This window comes from Colias croceus, chromosome 21 (assembly GCF_905220415.1).
Source record: "Colias croceus chromosome 21, ilColCroc2.1".
Taxonomy (NCBI): domain Eukaryota; kingdom Metazoa; phylum Arthropoda; class Insecta; order Lepidoptera; family Pieridae; genus Colias; species Colias croceus.
In genome coordinates, this window is record NC_059557.1 from 560,865 (window position 1) to 583,401 (window position 22,537).

At 34.7% G+C, this 22,537-nt stretch overlaps 1 protein-coding gene across 2 annotated transcripts in view; it reads right to left on the reverse strand.

Moving 5' to 3' along the window:
• Positions 1–22,537, reverse strand: part of LOC123701436 (protein cramped) — a 36,110-nt gene that overhangs the window by 933 nt on the left and 12,640 nt on the right. The window contains exons 4-21 of one of the 2 annotated variants that reach the window (XM_045648917.1): positions 18,776–18,926; positions 18,127–18,414; positions 16,960–17,163; positions 13,363–13,538; positions 10,561–10,696; positions 9,908–10,069; positions 9,313–9,740; positions 9,078–9,191; positions 8,803–8,916; positions 8,245–8,515; positions 7,649–7,766; positions 6,685–6,787; positions 6,365–6,469; positions 5,454–5,589; positions 2,675–2,786; positions 1,865–1,968; positions 1,297–1,437; positions 67–209 (exon numbers count right to left, since the gene is read on the reverse strand). In XM_045648917.1, the coding sequence (XP_045504873.1) occupies positions 67–209; positions 1,297–1,437; positions 1,865–1,968; positions 2,675–2,786; positions 5,454–5,589; positions 6,365–6,469; positions 6,685–6,787; positions 7,649–7,766; positions 8,245–8,515; positions 8,803–8,916; positions 9,078–9,191; positions 9,313–9,740; positions 9,908–10,069; positions 10,561–10,696; positions 13,363–13,538; positions 16,960–17,163; positions 18,127–18,414; positions 18,776–18,926 (3,006 nt within the window). Of the gene's footprint in view, positions 1–66; positions 210–1,296; positions 1,438–1,864; positions 1,969–2,674; positions 2,787–5,453; positions 5,626–6,364; positions 6,470–6,684; positions 6,788–7,648; positions 7,767–8,244; positions 8,516–8,802; positions 8,917–9,077; positions 9,192–9,312; positions 9,741–9,907; positions 10,070–10,560; positions 10,697–13,362; positions 13,539–16,959; positions 17,164–18,126; positions 18,415–18,775; positions 18,927–22,537 lie in introns of both variants that reach the window. The other variant, XM_045648916.1, reaches the window with a different exon arrangement.

Here is a 22,537-nt window from a genome sequence, read left to right on the forward strand (position 1 = left end):
TTAACCTTTGAGTTATATATATATAGATTATGTGTGTATAGTGAATATGAATTTATTTGATTATACCGTGAGCTCCGGGTGCGGTCTGCCCTCGAGCTGGTTGAGAAAGCTGCTGAGCGAGAAGTCCTGCACGGAGCCCTCGAGCCAGCCCTCCGCGTCGCGCAGCAGACGGGACGGGGACAGGGACATCGAGTCTGATGGCAGGAACCCTGCAGTGTGGCAATTTATTATTTTAATCCTGCTAATATTATAAATACGAAAGCTGCAGTTCAAATTCAAATAATATTTATTTGCAAGAATGTAGTTACAGATTCTAGATGTTTTAATTACAATGTTATGTGGCTAATACATTCTACCCATTGATTGGGTGTGTATTAAAAAAGAAAGTTAATTAGTCTAATTATTCAAATGTACACACAATTCAATTTTCACAATTACGCGAACGCACGATTTACACGATTATATCATATTCTTTAGGTTATGTAGATTTTAAGTTTATGTATTAAACTTGTTGTGGCAATAAACATATTCACTCATTCATTTACTCTTTAACCGACTTCAAAAAAAAGGAGGAGGTTATCAATTCGGCCGGTATATTTTTTTTTTTTTTATGTATGTACACCGATTACTCCGAGGTTTCTGAACCGATTTACGTGATTCTTACTTGTTGTTACTTACTTTTTGTTGCTCTTTCACGCAAATACTACACAACCGATTACAATGTAATTTATTATGTAGGTAGCTGACGGGAACTATGCGGGTTTTTCTTTGAAATCTAGTTTTTTAATACACGCGAGCAAGCATGCACGTTGACGCAAGAGCCGAAAAACAAATGAAACCATTAAAGTAAAAGTTTTCTTACATAAACATGTTTTTGCGTTAAACCGATAGACAAGGACAAGTTTACAAGTGATAACTGCGTTAAAAACAACCGACTTCAAACTTGCACTTGCAAAATTTACAAATACCTACAGACAAAAATGCTCATAAAATAAAAACTACTGGGCCTATCCGAATAAAATTTTTATGGGACCAATTCGACACCATCCCGCATCGAACAAAAAAAGAATCACGTTTATCGGTTCAGAATCCTCGGAGTAATCGGTGTACATACATAAAAAAAAAAAAAAAAATATACCGGCCGAATTGATAACCTCCTCCTTTTTTTGAAGTCGGTTAAAAACTCTGTACTACAGTTAAACCATGACTTTTTAGACTGAGTTTAAACCAGATCTGCTTAAGTTTTTTAGTATTGGCTGTTTCTGATAATATTATAAAATCTCATTATAAACTCACCAGTAATATCAGTGGCTTCAGACTTGCCCACTACACCGACTTCCGAGTTCGATTCCTGTTTGAGCTTCAACGTGTCCGCGCTCTGACTGCTCGGCTCGCTCTTTATACTAAGGTCTAACTCGCCTTCTGGGGCTGCTTCATCTGAATACATAATTTTAATTTAAAATCAGTATTTTTATTAATTTAAGTTATAAAAATTACAGTTCATAATAAAAATTGCTCCTGAACAAGATTTTTTTAAAAATCTACCTTATCAAAACAAAATCAGAAAAAGGAACAAAAACACAATTGCAATTGCGTCAGTAAAGTCGTTTTTGCATGATTGAATAAAAAAACACACAAACTTTTTTAAATTCTTTTATATAAACAATTCGACTAGGTACTTCGCTAGGCATTCGTACTAGGTATTAACTACATAAAAACAACTAATCCGGCAAACATTGTTCTTAATAACTATTATCGTTAAAGGAGTATAAAAACGTCTACGAATATGGCAACACTGTGGCACGAGGATTTAAAAATATATTTATTCACAGAATTAAATGTTTAAATAAAACTATATAATCACCATTATCATCATCATCATCAGGCTGGTTGATGGGGATGCGTCGGTCTCCGTCGTGAAAGAAGAATTGACCGTTCGACTCGCTCAGCACGTAGTATGCTGATAAACTGAAAAAAAATCAATTATGATAAAAAGTACTTGTAAATAAAATAAAAAAGAGCGTAGTGTCAGGAGTGAAACTTCTTTGGCAAGATTTAAAGATATCAAAATCGTTGCCTTACTCTATGACAAGACGGTATAGCCATGACACAACTTGAAATTATACCCTCAACGCGCCTGAACAAGTTTCACTTTATTTAGAATATTAAATAATAATCGTATAACAAATGTGTGCGTGTACTAGTGTACACGCGTAAGAAGTGAAACTTCTTTATGACCTTATTTTTCAAAAAATAATTTACTATATGCAACTTTACAGAAATACATCGAATCACGCGTGGTAGGGATAAGAAAAAGATGGCGCGTAACGGAAAAATGTCACGCGTAACGAAAAAATGTTACACTAAATTTTTGTCCAACCCCGATAAAGAAGTTTCACTTAAAAAAATCTTGATAGAATGAAATGTGCAAAATGCTTAAAAAGGGAAAAAACGAGCGTGTGTGCCGTGTGCCGAGCACACGTGTCAGAAGTGAAACTTCTATGGCAAGATTCGAAGATACCAAAATCGTCGCCTTACTCCATGACGTGACGGTATTGCCATGGTATTTTACTCTCAACCCCTCTAAAGAACACTTCAAAAAATTCGAAACAATAAGAATAATAAAAAAAAATATTTAATAATAATATAAATATTAAATAAACTAATAACTCACTCAGCAGTCGAAGTGGGTGGTGGTGGGGGAGGTCGGGGCAACAGTCTAGTGTTGCCAGCCGTCGCACTGGCGCCAGCTGCTGCGCTCGGCACTAGCTTCACCGGTATTAAGTCTGTTTTTACAAAAAATAAATAAATTAATATATATATAAGAAATGTATACTAAAAAAAATAAAATTGCACGGCACACGAATCAGAATCTGTTTATATCAACTAGACTTCTTAAAGAAACGCCTTTGAATCTACAGAATGTAGTACCGGTTCGAAAAACAGATACTCTGTATTAAGCATTGAGATAATATTAATATGGAGCAGACACCACGAACAAAATCTGTGCGCCAAGCGCGGCGGCGCGGGGCGCGCGAATGACGGCTAGACAGTCATAGATTATGCGATGTCACTGACTCACCGCTATAGAGGCGACACTTTGTTTCATTCTCTCTATTTTATTGGGTGCCACTCCTTACATGCACGTTGACTTGAAATTTTCTTTGTACTTACTTAATATTTATTTTAGGTATAAACTGACTTTACTACGCGGGGCTAACGATATCTGGCATATAATATAGGATGATGTAAATAGTGACGTCATATGGAATAATTTAATTTTTTTCGTGTTTTAGGTTCAGTCAGGGCTATGGGAAGTTTTATTCCTTACAAATTGAGCCTTTTTTAGAAAAAAAATAATTTTTCCCTTTCTTCACGGCCCAGACATGGAAACCTTGAATAGAAAAAATATTAATTACTTATCTCTGAACTAGCGGTCCGCCCCGGCTTCGCCCGTGGTACATATTTCGCAATAAAAAGTAGCCTTTGTTCTTTCTCAGGGTCTTAAGATTGCTGTGCCAAAGGAGAATGCCCATGAAAGTATGGACCACAGTACAGTGTTGCGTCAATGCCAGAGTGGTTTTGGAGGGTTCTTCGATATTCAAAAGATTTTTACCAATTGATTTTTTTGTGATAAAAACAGGGGTTTTCAAGATATTGAGAAAAATGTGAAATAACCTCAAAACTTAAATAACCCCGATTTAGTTAGGTTTATGTGTGATTTAGGTAACATTTTATCGTCCAAAGGTTATTTTTCGATTAACATATTTAATCTATGCGTAGAGCTTATGCTTTCAGACAAAGTCTATCTGTTCATCGGCTAGTGTAGGTAGGCACCAGAAATCTTCCGGGACGGATTTCAAGAAAACCTAAATATATACTTAAAAAATGCCAATTGAGTTTTTATTCGGTTTACATGTTGTTGTTGTTGTTGTTGTTGTTTGAATCATTTTTTCACTACATATTCGAAGAAAGAAACAAATAAGAAATAACTGGTTACCTACCAAGCTATGTCATAATAATATTTTTTTATATATATACATATTTATGTTATTTTACTTCACTATCTTTGTTAAAACAACCTACAGTGTATTAACAATACCTTAAAGAGTGATTTTATGTTAATTGATTTTTTTTGTAATTCAATGAAAACAATAATCGATATTAATACATTTAGCTATTTACCATAGTAAATGTAATAAGTTACCGCTTGGTTACCGTGGTAACCGGTAATGGACACTAAATCTATAATAACGGATCTAAACAATTACATGTCTTATTAGATTTTACAAAACATTCCCTGTTCAAAATATATTTTCCGATGGTAAGAAGGCCTCTAAATTGCCGAGATATTTTTTAATAGTATTGTTGTCTTGATGCATGAGAAAAACCAGTACCAAAAATGGGCATTCTCCTTTCATCAAAATCGGTCCAGTAGTTTATGAGCCTATTAATTACAATCAAACAAACAAACAAAGTTTTCCTCTTTATAATATTAGTGCAGATAAATAAATAATAATTCAATTATACGTTCAAGTCAGTAGCTTATACAATATCAATTAAAAACTTGATTAAAATAAATTAACAAAAAAAAATTGGTGATTGAGTAATTGATTTTCATATTTCATGATTTCACCTTTTTTCAATTAACAACCAGTCTATGCTTTTCTAAATATGTACAATTATTATTTTATACTATAAAAATATACGCCAGCAAATATTACTAACAACACTTATTTCATGCCCAATGTCATATCTTAAATTTTTAATCTATGACAAAATGTCGCCCGCCAAAAATTTTGATCTAACTAAGTTTTAAAAATTATTATCTAGTTACTTACTGATGAAAAGTTATTCCTTTGCACTTTTCCGTATTTTTTGTATTATTTGTGCAATATCGTAACACACACGTAGGCATATTTGATGCGTTTCACTTTAAAACAAATAAAAAATGAGCGTGACGTTCGCGCCAATGAGCGAGCAAGCGACTGAGTGCAGTTACGCCACATGACGTATGTTGAGTGGAACATAAGTGATGTAGGCGGTATCGTCTCCATATTAATATTATCTCAATGGTATTAAGCCCCATTCACATGATGATATTTTCTTGACAAATTAAATTAAATAAAAAACGAATTTAAATCAAAACATGTGTAACAAATCAGTTTTGTTTAACCTACGCAAGTCATTTATTGCCTCCATTTAATAATATGCAACTGAAATTTGCAAAATAACAATATATGTATATATATACACTAGAGGTTCGCCCCGACTTCGCCCGTGGTACATATTTCGCAATAAAAGGTAGCCTATGTCTCTGGTATCAAAATATCTCCATACCAAATTTCATGCAAATTGGTTCAATAGTTTAGGCGTGATTGAGTAACAGACAGACAGACAGACAGACAGAGTTACTTTCACATTAATAATATTAGTATGGATACAATACTTACTACTAGGTGGGGGCAGTTTGGGCAATAGGGGCAAGAGCCTTTGCACAACAACACGACTGGCCCGCTCCAAACGAGGTCTGCCCCGTTTCTTTAGCCGGGGCAAATCGTCCAGATTCACCTGCCCCCGGGAGAGGCTCTGCAAAATTTCCATTTCACGTGATTTTTTTATGATCTGTGAGCGTATAAATAAAACAAAAAGTAAGGAAAATATAAATGTGAAACAGAAACCTCAAAATGTTTTTTTACGATATTTCAGGGCGTTAGGAAATACGCTTTTGAAGACATACAATTTTCAAAAAGCAATACCTATATAATTAATATTGATTTTTGTTCAGTTTTTTCATTCATATTATTACTAGATAATAACTACACTTATAATTGTTTCTATAGCGAAAAACATTAAATAAAAAAGGTAAGTAGGTACTCAAAATTAAAAATACTACACAATATCTCAAGCTTTTTTTGTGCACATAGATCAAAAATTATTCAATCCATACTAATATTATAAATGCGAAAGTAACTCTGTCTGTCTGTCTGTCTGTTACTCAATCACGCCTAAACTACTGAACCAATATGCATGAGATTTGGTATAGAGATATTTTGATACCCTAGAAAGGACATAGGCTACCTTTTATTGCGAAATATGTACCACGGGCGAAGCCGGAGCGGACCACTAGTATTTTATAAAATAATTAGATATATTATATTAAGACTAGCTGCTCCGCGCGGTTTCACCCCCGTGGCTCCACTCCTGTTGCCCGTAGCGTGATGAAATATAGCCTATAACTTTCCTCGATAAATGGGCTATCTAATACCAAATCGGACCAGTAGTTCCCGAGATTAGTGCGTTCAAACAAACAAACAAACTCTTCAGCTTTATAATATTAGTATAGATTAATAAAACAGCATACATCATGGTTAGGCCTCGGCGCGATAGGTGTAGGATGCCTGAATACAGAGCCTTCGTTGAGTTTGGTGCCTAAGTACGGGATTTCCGTGGGATACGCTTGTGGTTTCTGAAATGGGAAACAATTTGATTATTATATTATTTAAAAGTTTTTATAGACTTCTAAAAAGGGCTAATAGCACGTTGCGATTTAGCTAATTAGCCAGGATTGATTACATAATTGAACAAATTAGTATTAAACTGATAGTATTTTTGACTTGATTTATAATTAAACAAATTCAATAAAAAACCCCGTCTTCTCTCTTATAAATTAATCAAAAATACCTGTTTCTTTGGACAAATATGTCCACAGTTACATTTCGACACCGTAGTGTTGGTGACCGCGCCCACGTGGCTGTTTCCCGCAAGAGCCAGCAGACGTTTTAACCTGAAAATTGAAAATAAAGATTTTCGATCTTGTTAAGCTATTGCATAGCTTCTATCGCGGGCCTTGAGCGCGGGGACCGAATCGAGAAATTCCGTAACGAAAAACCTCACGCTCCCCACTCCGACGGGCGGAGGTGTGGCTTGAAGGCATAGCATGCAATAGCTTTACCGCGGCAGTCCCCGAGTGACACACGTCGTTTTCTTTAATAATAATTCTTCAGCTTTCTCGATCATTCTAAGCTACTTTTGTCTTTAAAACGCGCTTTGGTACAGTAGCCAGATTTATTTGAACCCGCGTCTTTCGCGAATCATTTCTATTCGCCTGATGTTCAAAAGTTTTCTCTTATTAAATTTTTAGGTACATATTTTTTTATGTTATTCAAAAAACCACTGACAAATAAAAATCTACATAATACACCTGGAGAACAAATAAATCATTAATTAGGTACTGTCAAATAATATTATTATCTTATCTTATCTTAATCTTAATCTTAATATATATAATATATAAATCTCGTGTCACAATGTTTGTCCTCAATGGACTCCTAAACCACTTAACCGATTATAATAAAATTCGCACACCATGTGCAGTTCGATCCAACTTGAGAGATAGGATAGATTAAATCTCATATCGTTTTAAATAGAGAAAGCGGGCGAAGCCGCGGGCGGTAAACTAGTATATATATATAAATCTCGTGTCACAATGTTTGTCCTCAATGGACTCCTAAACCACTTAACCGATTATAATAAAATTCGCACACCATGTTCAGTTCGATCCAACTTGAGAGATAGGATAGTTTAAATCTCAAATCGTTATAGAGAAAGCGGGCGAAGCCGCGGTAAGCTAGTAAACTATAAATACCTATCACTAAGTTGTGAAAAGCCATCAGGTGGCGGTTGTGTTGGCGGCCGATTGACCAACTTGCTGACTAATTTTAACGCGCCTGTCTTGTGTTCTGGTGATGCTGGAGCTTCTCCTGCTGTATACGAAACAATATTTTATGAAATAAATTAGAAATAAAGAAAATATATACAGTAAAATAATAAAAAAATCAGTACTGTTATATCTGCTAAGATTAATCGTTTAATAAATCGTTAAACAGTTAGAACGAGACCTAAAAAAAATCTTTAAATAATATATTTAAATTAAACATAATTCCCAATAATTACAAAAAATATATTTTATAGTGCAGTAATTGATAAAATATATTATGTCGCAGTCATGTGATTGAACGCAGATTCAGTCATTCAACAATATGCCGACAGTAATATCAGCTCTGTTACAATCCGCTAACTAGCTGGACGTTGTGTGACGCTTGCTAAATCCACGTTCGGCCTAGTCATTCAATGAACGTGCTGGTCATTCAATCAAATGGCAGATTCAATCAGATGACGGCGACATATTTACTACATAACAAAATCCTACAAAATAGCAAGCTACAAAAACTGTATACTCACGTTTCCTCTCATCCCCCGACATGCCATCATTGCTATCTTGACTGAAAGTATTCTTCGGCGAAAATATATCCGTATCGCTTTTCTCTCTTTCTTCCTCCACCGAACTATCCCCCTTTTCCGGAGTCTTATTGCCCTTTTCCCTCTTATCGATAAGCCTGTCCTTGTCTAGCTTGTCGCTCTCTGAGTTTTTGAGCGATCTGATTGGCTGCGGTAATGGGGGCGTGGCTTCCGCCCACCAATAGTCGAGCTCGAGTTTTGAACGTGATCCGAACTAGAAAACATTACCTAATTTATTTTTAACTATTTCTGTTTATAGAAATGTGTATAATGCCGGTGACATTTATAGTTAGTATCCTGGTTAAAAGTTAGCAGCCACCATTTAAATTTAACATCGCATCATTAAAAATATGCGAAAGCACATTGTAATCTAATCAAATCAAATCAATATACCTAACCTAAAGTTGTACTAACTATCACACCTTCTATGCAAACATAACTTGTACCTACAATTTGAATTCGAAAAATAAAGGGTTGCATATCAATTTATTAATGTTTTACCATCAAATACAGGTCTCCGATAGTAAGATCAGCTGCATCATGTTCCGCCCACCCCGCGCGGATTTGTTTCAACGCTGTTTCAACATCTATCACAGGTTTGGCTTCTTCTTCTGACTGAAATTTTATAATATATAAATGTGTTAATAACGGAGTAACGGGTAAAAATATATTATTTGGCTTATTCAAATAACTTTTTTTTAATTCTATAGGCTCTTTCTTTCCTCTTTAAATCATTAAATAGACTTTAAAAAATCTAAACTAATTATTATCTATACCTTCGGTTCTTCCACTTTAGCATCTTCGCTCTTAGCCTCATCATTGGAATCTTTCTCCAGGACAAGTGTGTAAACGCTGCCACCACGTTTCTTAGGACGTATGCGAAACTTTACCTAAAATATTTTTAACCAATAACTTTAAGAAACGGTAATAATTATTATTAGGTATTATATTGACATTTACTCCTTAAATTTCATAATACAATTTCAAAGGTATAGCCCAGTGAAAAATTACCTTTAAATTCTTAAACTTGCTATCCTTATCCGTCTTGCCATCACTTTCATTATCTGTATCACTCTTATTATACTTCTCTTCGTCTTCCATTTCCGAAAAGCTATCCTTTTCTCTTTCCGACATAACGTTGTCTCTCTCTGATACAGGGTTATCTCTTTCTGATATAGCGTTATCTCTTTCTGGCTCTCTTTCCCCATCTTCTTCTGCCGTTTCTTCAGATTTCAAGTCTTTCTCATCTTCAGTGCTTGGTTTTTCTTCATCGTCATGTATATTTTTAAAATGCGCCATTAATTCTATGCCGTCAATCGCGGTCTCGTCAATATTGATTAGTTTATTTGATTCAGGGTCATCTAATTTTAATTTTTTGTCATCTTTATCCTTTTCGGATGTGCTATCTTTTCTTTGGCGTTTTGGTGTCCGTATTTTTACTGAAATAAAATAAAATATGGAAAAGTGTGACTTATGTACAAATTTATAGTATCGCATTTAATTCCATTTTACAATGAAACTTAATCGATACTCATGACTACTATCGATTTTCCATTAAATTTCCAACACTTTGCAATACAATTTCCCCAGCTATTCTATCACTTACCGCTATCTTTATCCCGGTGCAAGGATCCCATCCTCTCCAAATAAGACGAGAAGCAGATCTTCTGACTGGAGAGCTGTTCACTTGGACTTAGAACTGGCAGATGGATCTCTGCACCAGGTCGAGGACCAAGATGGAGTACTAGCTTTGTTGGTTTTTTTCTTTCTAGAAATAGCCAACTGACATAAGTTTTATGAAAATATGGAGACGCTGCTAAAAAAATAAAATGCCTTGAGGCAAATAAATAGTTAAGCGAAGGGTACCTAGTCTATGATATAAAAAGGTATGTATTTTTTCTTCAGATATCAATCCAGCTCGTCTCTTATTTTGATTTAGCTAGGACTAAAATAAAAACTGCCTCGTTTGTAAAGCTATTGCATAGCTTCTATCGCGGGCCTTGAGCGCGGGGACCGAATCGAGAAATTCCGTAACGAAAAAAGCTCACGCTCCCCACTCCGACGGGCGGAGGTATGGCTTGAAGGCATAGCATGCAATAGCTTTACCGCGGCAGTCCCCGAGTGCCACACGTCTTTTTTATTTTAAGGGTGGTCTATCTTAATGTTAAATTAAAAATTTTTATCCTAATTTCATAAGGACAGATTTTATTAAACTCAAAAGCTTATGTTGTAAAAAACCTATGATCATGCATTAAATACCTTCTGTGATAATCCTATCTGTCTCCAAATTAAGATGTGCCTCGAGATCTCCCTTGCTGCCATGGATCTCAAAATCATCAGGATTAGCTGCTTCTTTATCTATGCCATTCTGTGTAGCGTGCTTTTTGTAGTGCGACTGTTATCGAGTTAAGTTTGTAAATAATATAGGGATACAGACTTTATGATGTTTTTATTGACAGAACTTCAATAATACCCACAACAATAATGCATACTAGATTTTTTTTTAATCTAGCATATTTAACGCTGGTTGCAGAGCTTGACCGACCATCAGTGCGTACGTCAGTCGCGCTTGTCATATGTATGTATAAGGAGCATAGATTTTTTATTGACGAGTTGTATTATAAAATAATAAATATTTTACAAGATGCTGCAATATTGAGTAAACAAACTAGATTGTATCGTAAGCGTAGGCATATTGTAGGATGGAATAGATATGTAAAAGACGCTCATAGAGAGGCGCGCAGTAAATTTTTGCTTTGGAAAGCGTGTGGCATGCCTTTCTGTGGAAATATTTATAAAGATATGAGAAAGAGCCGAAGTAAGTTTAAAAATAAGTTAAAATACTATCAGAATAATAGCGATCAGGTTAAAATGGATATTATAGCAGATTTGCATAAAAATAAAAATTTTAAGAAGTTTTGGAAAGCCACTAACAAATTGAATTGTAGGGCGGGCCTCCCTATGAGTGTCGATGGAGAGACGGAGCCAAAAGGTATAGCAAATATATTTAAAGATTATTTCCATGTACATACAAATATACCGTCGTCCCAGCGGATGTCTCATGCTTGCCTACCTATAAAAGAAAGTGCAATATCTTTTAATGCCAATGATGTTAAGTTCGCTGTAAAAAATCTAGCGAAAGGTAAAGCAGCAGGGCACGATGGTTTATGCGTAGAACACCTTTTAAACGCGGGTCAACATATTTACTGAGTCCTAGCAATGTTGTATACTTTTTGTATCCGTCATTCCTATCTACCTGCAGACATGATGGAGAGCGTCGTCGTTCCAGTAGTTAAAAACAAATCGGGTGATATCGGAGATAAAGGTAATTACCGACCAATCTCACTAGCCGCGATTCTTGGCAAAGTTTTTGACTGCTTGCTCGATCGACGCCTCCAAAAATGTGTAAACTTTAACGATGCGCAGTTTGGGTTTAGGCACGGCCTTTCCACAGAACATGCTATATTAACATTAAAACAGACTGTGAAATATTACACAGACAGGAAGACACCTGTTTACGCAGCTTTTCTTGATCTGTCTAAGGCTTACGATCGTGTTTCTTACGAAAAGCTATGGGAAAAACTAAGATACCTTGAAGTTCCTTTTGAGATTGTTAGAGTGTTGCAATATTGGTATAACAACCAGTTTAACTCAGTCAGATGGGCGGGGGAGTATTCTGATAGATATGTGTTAGAGTGCGGCCTTAGACAGGGCGGCCTGACGTCTACGACACTTTTTAACATATATGTGAACCAGCTGATTGATGAACTCAGCAAGACTGGTATCGGGTGTTCTATCGATGGACTAACTATAAATAATCTTAGTTACGCGGATGATATGGTCTTGCTGAGTCCATCAATTGGTGCTCTCAGGCAGCTCATTAAAATTTGTGAGTCATATGCAGCTTCGCACGGTCTAGAATATAATGTAAAAAAATGCGAACTTCTTGTGTTTAAAAGTAAGGGAGTCCCTGTACATGACATACCACCTGTGTATATTAATGGCAGTCCTCTTAAACAAGTAGGAGAGTTTAAATATCTAGGGCATATTGTGACAGAAGATATGAATGATATACAAGATATTGAGAGGGAGCGTAGGGCATTGGCAGTCCGCTGCAATATGCTCGCACGAAAATTTGCTCGTTGCTCGCCACAGGCTAAAATAACTTTATTTAAGGCGTACTGCCAAACATTTTATACTTGCAGCCTGTGGCTATCTTTTACGCGGCGGGCTTACAATGTCCTACGTGTACAATATAACAATGGCTTCAGAGTACTGTTGGGGCTTCCACGCTTCTGTAGCGCGTCTCAGATGTTTGCCAATTGCCAGACCGACGATTTTTTCGCGATAATGAGGAAAAGGGCAGCATCTATGATGAGGAGAATGCGTGAGAGTTCCAATGGTATTCTGAAGACATTAATTGAGAAAGTAGACGGACCATTCCTTAAGCGGTGGGCAAATTTACATTGTATGCAATAAGTATAATTGGATAATGGATAATTTGAATAATATTTAATGGTTTTAATCTGTGTTTGAATTTAATTTGTATGGAATTTAATTTTATAATCGTATTACTAACATAGTTTCTAAGATTATTGTATACTAACACAAATATGGATGAAATATCTGGAATTAAAATATTATTTATTATTTATTATTATATGTATGGAAATTCATAAAACCGTTTATAGCTAGACCGACCATACGCACGCGTATTGTCATGCGAATTGTTGATGCGTATCGTCAGGACCGACGGTACGCACTGACGGTCGGTCAAGCTCTGCAACCAGCGTTAAATATGCTAGATTTTAAAAAAAATCTAGTATGGTTGGTAACAGCCTTAGTGTGGTTGGTTACCCGAAAAATGGCATATATAGTTGGCAAAATTCTATATAGAAAATAGTATAGAAATCAAAACTCCATATCATTTATGCTTCTATTAAGTTTTCTTTCCAACATTAAGTTAAACACCAGTCTTATTTATCATCTATACCAATTCTTCCAATTCCCATCAAGTACCCACCCACTTCATAATACTCCATTAATAAATCAAAAGGATACACTCTTCCACCGCTTCTCTAGCGCTCTAATAAACGCACTGAGTCGCGTACGCAGCGGTAACGCGACAGCTGCGCGCGGGTTGTGCGCAGCCGCTTGTACGCGCGACCATGCGCACGTGTTGCGCGCGCGCAGGACTATCTGTGCGCGGGAGCAGACACGTGTGCCGCATGCGCGTTCTATGTAACGGATTGATTTTTTTTATAACAGATATTCGTTTATGATAATTGTATAAGTGTTATTACTGTGAATGCTGTGCACCTATGTCACACCGAATGTCTTCTTATATTGTATATAATGTCTATTTATTGTTGGTGTTCCTTAAATGAATAAAGAAATAAAAAAGCAGAGTAGGCAAAGGAGTAGGTTGGTCACCTTATGTTAAGTGGTCACTTACGCCCATAAATACTTGTAACAATTATGTGTGTGTTAAAGCGATAGTTAGATAAATGCATACCTTTTGTAATAATTAGAAAGAAAAAAAGAAATAGAACATTTTAAAACCTGAAAATTATTAGTCATTTTATTTTTTTAAACATGAAAAATATTTGTCATTTTTAAGGTCTATACGAACTACGAAGACTTGACAATAAATCTATACCGCCAATTTACTTGACCAGTCGCTGTGAGATGTTTACTTTTATCATCGAGAATAGATATTATAGGAAACGATTGGTGAAATTTCTTCATAGAACAATAACAATTTCACACTAATTTATAGACTTCTTATTTCCTCTTACAAGTAAATTTGGTCAATACAGCGCAATTGCAGGAAAATTGAAATTTATCCTGTGGGCGTGGCAGTTATGTACATATTAAGTATGGCAAGTTTAACTCGCATTTGTCCGGTTTTATTTTTATACCACTGACTGGACTAAAGATTTACCAAAATACCACATTGACCTTGATAAATAGATTTATGTAAAATTGATTATTTAAATTAGGCATTTTATATTTTTAGCACTACATTAATAACAGTCTATTTTTTATTATAATATAATGACTTGTTTCACAAGTTCTAGATATGTTTTTCTTATTCGTCGTATGTACGAAAACATAAGTTACAAACAAGACATACAAAGATTTTCTGGCCAAATTGCACAAATCTGGAGTGCAACTATACATTGTGTGAAGGTTAGGCGACTCAAAAATGTCCTTTGTTTAATGGGCCCTCTACACAATGGGCAGAGATGTTGGCCCAGCATATGATCGTCGATGTTGGCCAACATTACAGCGATTATGAACATCCACATTGACGGCCGATTTTATGCATTTGGGCTATCTACATTCTACACTATCGGGATTGCCTCTACTCGGCCAACGCTGCCCATTATAAAGATGGCTGATGAAATAAGGTTTGGCGAAGCAAAAATCTCATTTGTTTCAGAAAATGTACTTAAAACGCGTTTGACAGATATGCAACAATGACGATGTCCACAAACAATAAACAAAATGCATCGTTAATTGGGAAAATCTAGTCACAATTAATTACTATAATTAAAACGTATAAAAAGTTGATAAGCTACAATTTAATTGTCGTCATGCAATCTATACTTAATATTATAAAGCTGACGAGTTTGTTTGTTTGTTTGAACGCGCTAATCTCGGGAACTACTGGTCCGATTTAAAAAATTATTTCGGTTTTAGAAAGCTCATTTATTGAGGAAGGTTATAGGCTATATATCATCACGCTACGACCAACAGGAGCCACGGAGGTGAAACCGCGGGGAGCAGCTAGTCTATTTATACAGATAGAAGATTTTATAAATTTACAATGTTTAGAAAAATGCAAGTAGTATGCGGATATAATTGACTTATGTATTTATCCTAACTGCTACTTATATCTTGTTTGTATAAGCTGTTGGTGCTTCAAGTAAATAAATAAAATAAAAATAAATAAATAAATATGCTTTAAACCATAATATTATTAGGCAAATTAAATTCGATGTCCACTGGTAATTTAAGTGTTTCATAGTATGTACATAATTACAAAATAATATATTTATAATATGCTTTGTATAGAATAAAAAGATACAATCAACTATTTTCTATCTAATCTATGGTAGTGATTGCGTTGCGTGATGTGAAATCGTAAATAGCAAAATTATTAGAATTGTTGTCAAAATTATATTATTTGAATAATTGCAAAGTGATGCTGAGATTGACTTACAATCGATTTTTTTTTGTTCTAATTGAGGGTATAATTATTATGGGTCCAAACTGAACAATGCCTTATTTTTATTGTTTTTTTGTGCTTTTTTTAATTGTGCTTCGATTATTAAAATATCTAAATCGACGCATTTATTAATGAAAGAGCAATAGAGATTAGAGAGGGTAATACCGTCGTATCTGCCGTATCAATTATACAGGGCCCCCGTCCCAAGGGGGCCCCCAACGTGCGCTTTTGTGAGAAATCTTTACCCTTCCTAGGGCCCCCAAACAAATTTTTATACGGGGCCAAGGCACGCTACGCTTCTGGGTATACCAAATACATTTTGTGCATAAAATATAGACCATATTATAACTATTAACTAAAGAGCAATTCTATAACGTAATAATTATATTAAATTATATCATTACACCAGCAATTAAGTCTATTAAAGACAAGCGGTCCATTAACCATTGCATTGTCACAATTACATATATTTTCATACAATGGTGATGTCAATTTCATTTTTTAATGCATAGATCAAATTCCGTATTTGTTGTTGCGTAAAATTGTTCTATATTGCTCAATCCATGACAAAAAGCCCTAATGGCTATTATTTTGTTTTGAATTAGTCATTTATTTAAAAACAGGTTTTTTTTTTATAGGTAATTTTATTTTTCAATAACAACAAATGTTAAAACGTTCGAAGATTTTGTTTTCTATTTCATTAATTCTTATACTTATATGACAAAACACCGAACATATTATGAACGTGTGCTTAAGTTCGAGATTAAGGCTCGGCGAAAACGAGCCACTGCTGGCCAGCAACAGCCACTTGACACATTTTTTCATATATTTTGTATAGACGCATGCAATGGTGGCGACCACTCGATATAGAAGTGTCCGCGACAAACTGTACAAAAAAATATTTCAAGTGGCTGCCGCTGGCCACCAGTGGCGCGTTTGCGTCGACACTAAGAAGTCATGTTTTCACAGACACGATGACCATAATAGCGACGCAGTAACCCGGTCAATATAGACATTTGAAGTTACATAAATTACCATCAAGCTGATAGTGAGACAAATTGTTTAAAACATAATAAAAAAGAAAATTTGAGAGTTCCCCATCATTCCAGTTCTAGCAAAAAAAAAAATAAAAAAAATTATTCAAGTTCAAAGGTCAAAAATATGAGGATTTTCGCTATTTTCTCGTAAACGGTAAGTTTTATCAAAAAATTACTTCTGACCAAAATTGTAGATCTCAAAATTCTCTACAAAAAAGGTACCAATACTATTTTTCTAAGAGCTACCGTTCTTGAGATATAACCAGCCTAAAAGTTGGAATCGTCATAATATGCGTAACTACGCCAGTTTTTTTTTACATAATACCAAAAGTAGATACTGCAAAATAAGTCAAATTGAAAGAATAAAATTTGAGTTTGAGTACTCACCCGTGATCTGATTGAGCCGGCGCAGCGCGCGGCACATGGGAGTGCGCACGCGCATGGTGCGGCCGCGTGCGCGCACTGCCATGCTGCCGCCGCGCACCATCTCACCGAGACGTGCGCACGTCTTCTCGCTCACGGACGCGAGTTTACGACGTAACTCGCCATAGTTGATGAGGGCGTATAGCTCCTGCGCAACCTTTTTCACGTCTGCGTGAAAGGGCAGGGAATAAGAAAGAAGAAAGTATTTTAGTAACCTAATGTTTGAAAATGCGTTTTAAAATAAAGAATGCACAAATTGTTAATATAATAAACTATAGTAAAGAGCTCGCTATCGCTCGAGAAACTGTAACTACATTACAATTCAACCAACTACCCTCATTTTCATAATATTTCGTCAAAAAGCTTGTTAAATGGCGATTCTTTATCGACTATCTTAATTAGCTGTATTTAAAACGTTAGATCTATTCATCCAGATAAATTCAACATTGTTTCATAGTATGCCAGTTATTAGGTATTTTATTAAAAGTTACACGCGTGAACTTTTGACACGAACAGTCACTTCTCAAATATATAATTTTACAAATTATAGATCATCTGTTATTAAAAACCAGAGATTTTAATAAAATGATTGAAAATTATTCGCCATCTTTGTCGTAAATGCTACTATAGGGCAATTATTCTAAAATACATCAAACATAAATTTGTAATAAACCTGAAACAAAGTATTTAATTGCACTTATTAATGCGTTGAATAAGTCGTAAAAACGATTAATATCTTTGAATATTTTAACTCTATTTCACTGTTGTGTACCGCAGAACAAATTATAATAAATATGTACTCGATATTGACTCATACATTAAAAAAAATATGTACTCGATATTGACTCATACATTAAATTATGGATAAACCACGAGCTTTTCTAAATCAACATGTAACAAAGCCATAATCATTAAGAATTAAACGGTTTTATTAATAGTTCAGATTTATTAGTATTTCTATGCAATCATAAATATTTTTTAAGAAACAAACTGAACATAAAATGGTCATATTTTGCTGCAAAATGAGCTTAGAAAATTATTTCTCCGTAAAACCGAAAAAAGACTCCATAACTCTATTATATTCCTTAAAATTCCCAATCGAAACACCCAATTACAATCCAAAACGCTTACTTTCATCAAACTGCACATGCTTCGACAGCTTATGCCATGTCCTATAGTAGAAATGGCTGACTTGGGTCTTCGTTTTCAGGATGCCATCAGGCATGCCCTTCTTCTTCATCTTGCCACAAATATACGCAGTGATCGCATCAAAGTCCTTCCCATATTCGTTGAGAGCTTCGAAGAAAAGACTCTTCTCATCAGCAGACCAGAGAGCTTTGGGCATTCGCTGCCTCACCGTTGGAAATTTCAGGGGATCCTTGTCGTCTATTTTGTTTGGCGTTTCGCATTCTATTATTTCTGTGAACAATTGAATTTAATAGCAAAATCAAGACGAAATATTTCGACTTTTACTATCTATTCTATCTATGGTCATAATAATAACCTTTTACTACCTTTTTTTTTTAATCAGAGAAAAGAAAACGAAATAAAAAATTAGGTCGTATTTAACATAGGTATTACCCATATTTTCTAGCTTTTAAATGCATTTTATCTATTGTTTATCCGACATTTCAAACACTACATACTACTGGGCCACGCAAAAACTGGCCCGAAGAAACCATCGAATTGAAGATCCATAAAAAAATTAACATCTTTAGAACTCCCTACAGAAACTGGATGGAAACTGGCCAAGTAGTTACTAAAATATCTCAAAAAATACCTCGCTTATCAGCCGGCAACTCCAACCGCAGCTTCTTGATGACCCTCGCGCTGGTCCGCTGCTGTTGTTCCGTGGTCAGCGAGCCGAGCAGTTCCGTCCTCTCGTCCTCTGGTGGCCCGCCAGGGGACATCGTGGGGTCTTTTGGTGGTGCCTGCAATGTGGGCTTGATAACTCGAATCCTAACTAATATTATAAATTCGAAAGTAACTCTGTGCGTCTGTTTCAACGCCTCAGCTTTGATTTGGACGAAATTTGGTACAGAGATAGCTTGAGCCCTGAGAAGAGACATGGATAGGTAAAGGAAATCCCACGGGAACAGGAACTATATGGGTTTGTCTTTTTTAATTATGATACAATCTTATACAGATAATCTCTCCGATTAAAAGGGTAATCTATACATATTATAATAAATCTGTAGAAGGGTCAATTCTGTACATTGAAAATATTGAAAAAATAACTAGCAGGGGGTGTTACTGGATCGATACCAAACCCAAATATGTGATTAAAAAAATTTTTGTCTGTCTGTCTGTCTGTCTGTCTGTCTGTCTGTCTGTATGTGAAGACATCACGTGAAAACTACCGGTTCGATTTCGATGAAACTTGGTATAATTATACCTTATTATCCTGGGCGTAAAATAGGATACTTTTTATCCTGGAAAAATACGTAGAAAAAAAATTAATCTCAATTTTTCAGTTATCCATAGACGTTGTTCTGTAGTAGGTACCGCGAACACACGTTGCGTATTATTATAGACCTAGCCGTATTTGGGTCCAATAGATATTTATAAGATGTCATTGTCCGAGTTACTCAAAATGGAGAAATAACCCATCCACGCAAAGACCGACATCCGCGCGGACGGAGTCGCGGGCGGAAGCTAGTAAACAATAATATGATTTAGCTGAATTCATAAATTATATTATTTTGAATATGTTTATTATACCTATCTAAAATAAATATTCATGACTAAAAGACATCATTATTAAAACATTAAATAATTCACAATAAGCTAATGGATATCTCAATTTTCTTATCTACACTGTACTACCTACATCTTCTTCAACCAATAATGTGCATGATTAGTAATCTTTATGAATTTTCGAAGAAGGTATCATAGCATAAATAGGCGAAAACATTTTTAGCCAAAAATAGATAAATTCCAATTTTTACCCGACTGCCAAAGAAGGAGGGTAATGTTTTTCGAGTGTATGTAAGTATGTATGTATGTCTTTTCCTTTGTGACCACCTGTAGCCTAAACGGCTTGATGGATTTTGATGTATGAGGTATCGTTAGATTTGTCTTGATTACGGGAGTGTCATAGGATACATTTTATCCTAAAAGTCCCACGGGATAAAGACATAATAATATTTTTTCTAAATTTCCCTTTAAAAAAATATGTATGCGGTATCATTAGATTCATTTCAATCACGGGAGTAATTAATATAGGATTTTTACTCTTTTTTTAGTGTGCAGTCGGGTATTTTGTTTTTTTAATAATTATCAACACTTTTACGAATCATCCTTTATAAAAGTAACAGTCAAATATATCTAAATTTTATTTTTATATTATGTATTTTTAATTTATTATGCAAAAACCTTTAAGCAAAAACCAGTTCAAGAAGAGGCATTCTTTACATAGATGCCATTTGATTAAAACTATTTAATAAATACGTAATACGAATTCATTTTAATTTTGTGTTTGTGTTTCCTTAAAATGGAAAAATGGAAAAAAAATACTAGAATATACAACTTGAACATAGTTATCAATTTTCATACCATCTCTTCATGCTGTTAAATTTAGGTGTCGGTGTGCGCGCGCATCGTAAAAATTCACTCTCATCATTTTTCTCCATCGCGCCAAAAGAAGTATAACATCAAAAAATCAATTATGACTATTTCTATAGTAAAAATCGATTCATCCACTGTTTTATGGAAATGACGTCATTGGATTTAAAATATAGACAAAAATATATTTAAGCGTACATATTTCATTTTAACAATAGTATTTTTTGTTTACGCAAACTTATTTAAGTTCATTCATCAAAATATACAATATACTTTAGATTTATATTATTTTAAGGCTATTTTTAGTATCGATTATTAATAAAATAATCGATACCAAAAATAGCCTTAAAATAATATATCAGCTAATTATCAGCTTTATATTATTTCTGTTTATTGATGTAGTGGAAAAATCCTCCTTCCGTCCTTACTACTGAGGGTCGTAGTTATTTTGGTAGTTTCTTATTTATAAATAACGCCAATATTTGTCAGGGTCTTTAATGGAAAATATTTAAAATATATATATGTGTATTTCCTACTTAAATAATTAATACTATGACCCCTTTATGACCCGGATATCTAATATAGGTACTAGCTGTGCTCCGCGGTTTTACCCGCGTGGCTCCACTCCTGTTAGTCTTAGCGTGATGATATATTATAGCCTATAGCCATCCTCGATAAATATGCTATCTAACATCGAAAGAATTTTTAAAATTGGATTAGTACTTCCTGAGATTAGCGCGTTCCAACAAACAAACAAACTCTGCAGCTTTATAATATTAGTATAGATTTCGCATTACTATAAATACTTTTTTTTTCGTTTTGCAATTCGAAAGGAATATATGGTTTATAAAAGCGACATACTTTCTAAATAAATACAGAAAACATCAGCAAATAGCACGGCCTTGGCTGACTTTAATTTTGTCAAAAAATTGGTCATTCTTTCTAAACGTTTTTTAGTTTATTTTATTTCTCTTTTCATACAATTTGTGAATCGTTGTTCCTTTTTTGTTTGGATAAGGTTTGATCAATTTTTTTACAATGTAGGTACCTACGACTTTGTGACTTCATATTGCTTTAATTGATGGAAACAAATTTCCCTAATATGTAATTATCTCAGAAAAAAGGTACCTACACGTTTTGATATTAAAATTGTTAGGTACATAATTCAGATAAAATAATTTAAAAAATGCAAAAGAAAAAGTTAAAGTTAGTTTAGAATTCTTGGGTTTATTCATACAGTAAGAACGTAAACATCAAAAATTCGGCGAATATGAGCATATTTATTTACGGGGGCAAAATTCTGTACGACTTCATTTTGTTTTGCATAGACCTTCAGGTTCTGGGCGTGGCTCCCACGAGCCGCGCGCCTGTAAAGTGGATTTCAAAAAAAAAATCGTCATAAAATCATTTTAGAGCGTAAAAGATCGGATATATTTTTTTATCGACCTTATGCTATATTCAATAGAAGTGCATTTAAAAGCATGTCCGAACTTACCCTGAAGAGTACTTTTTTACCATAGTCATAAAAAAAGTAAGTGTTGTTTTTAAACGCCTTAAAATCAGAAACTGTTGAGTTTTTAAGAATAAACTTATTGTAGAGCAAAGCAATGCTAAATGAATTGTCATTTACATCAGTTTTAAGTAGTAAATCTTGAACTAGTGCTGAGAAAATCGGGCTTTTGCTAGATTATTTCAATACGTCTAAAATCCGTCCGGTCTTACCCCGACTCACCTTAATACTTTTAAAATTATGAATTAAATCAAGGATCAAGTCCTTTAAATTGTTAGATATTATTTCGATTTTATACTCATACTTTATTGATAAAATAGGTTTAATAATTTTCACATCCAGAAACCGACATTCTGATTCATAAATGTTGGCAATTCCTCACCCATTAAGCTAATAGCTATCTAGATCGAATAATAATCAAAAATCGCATTGGACGCGCCCGTTCCGTAGTGACGCGCGAACGCACAG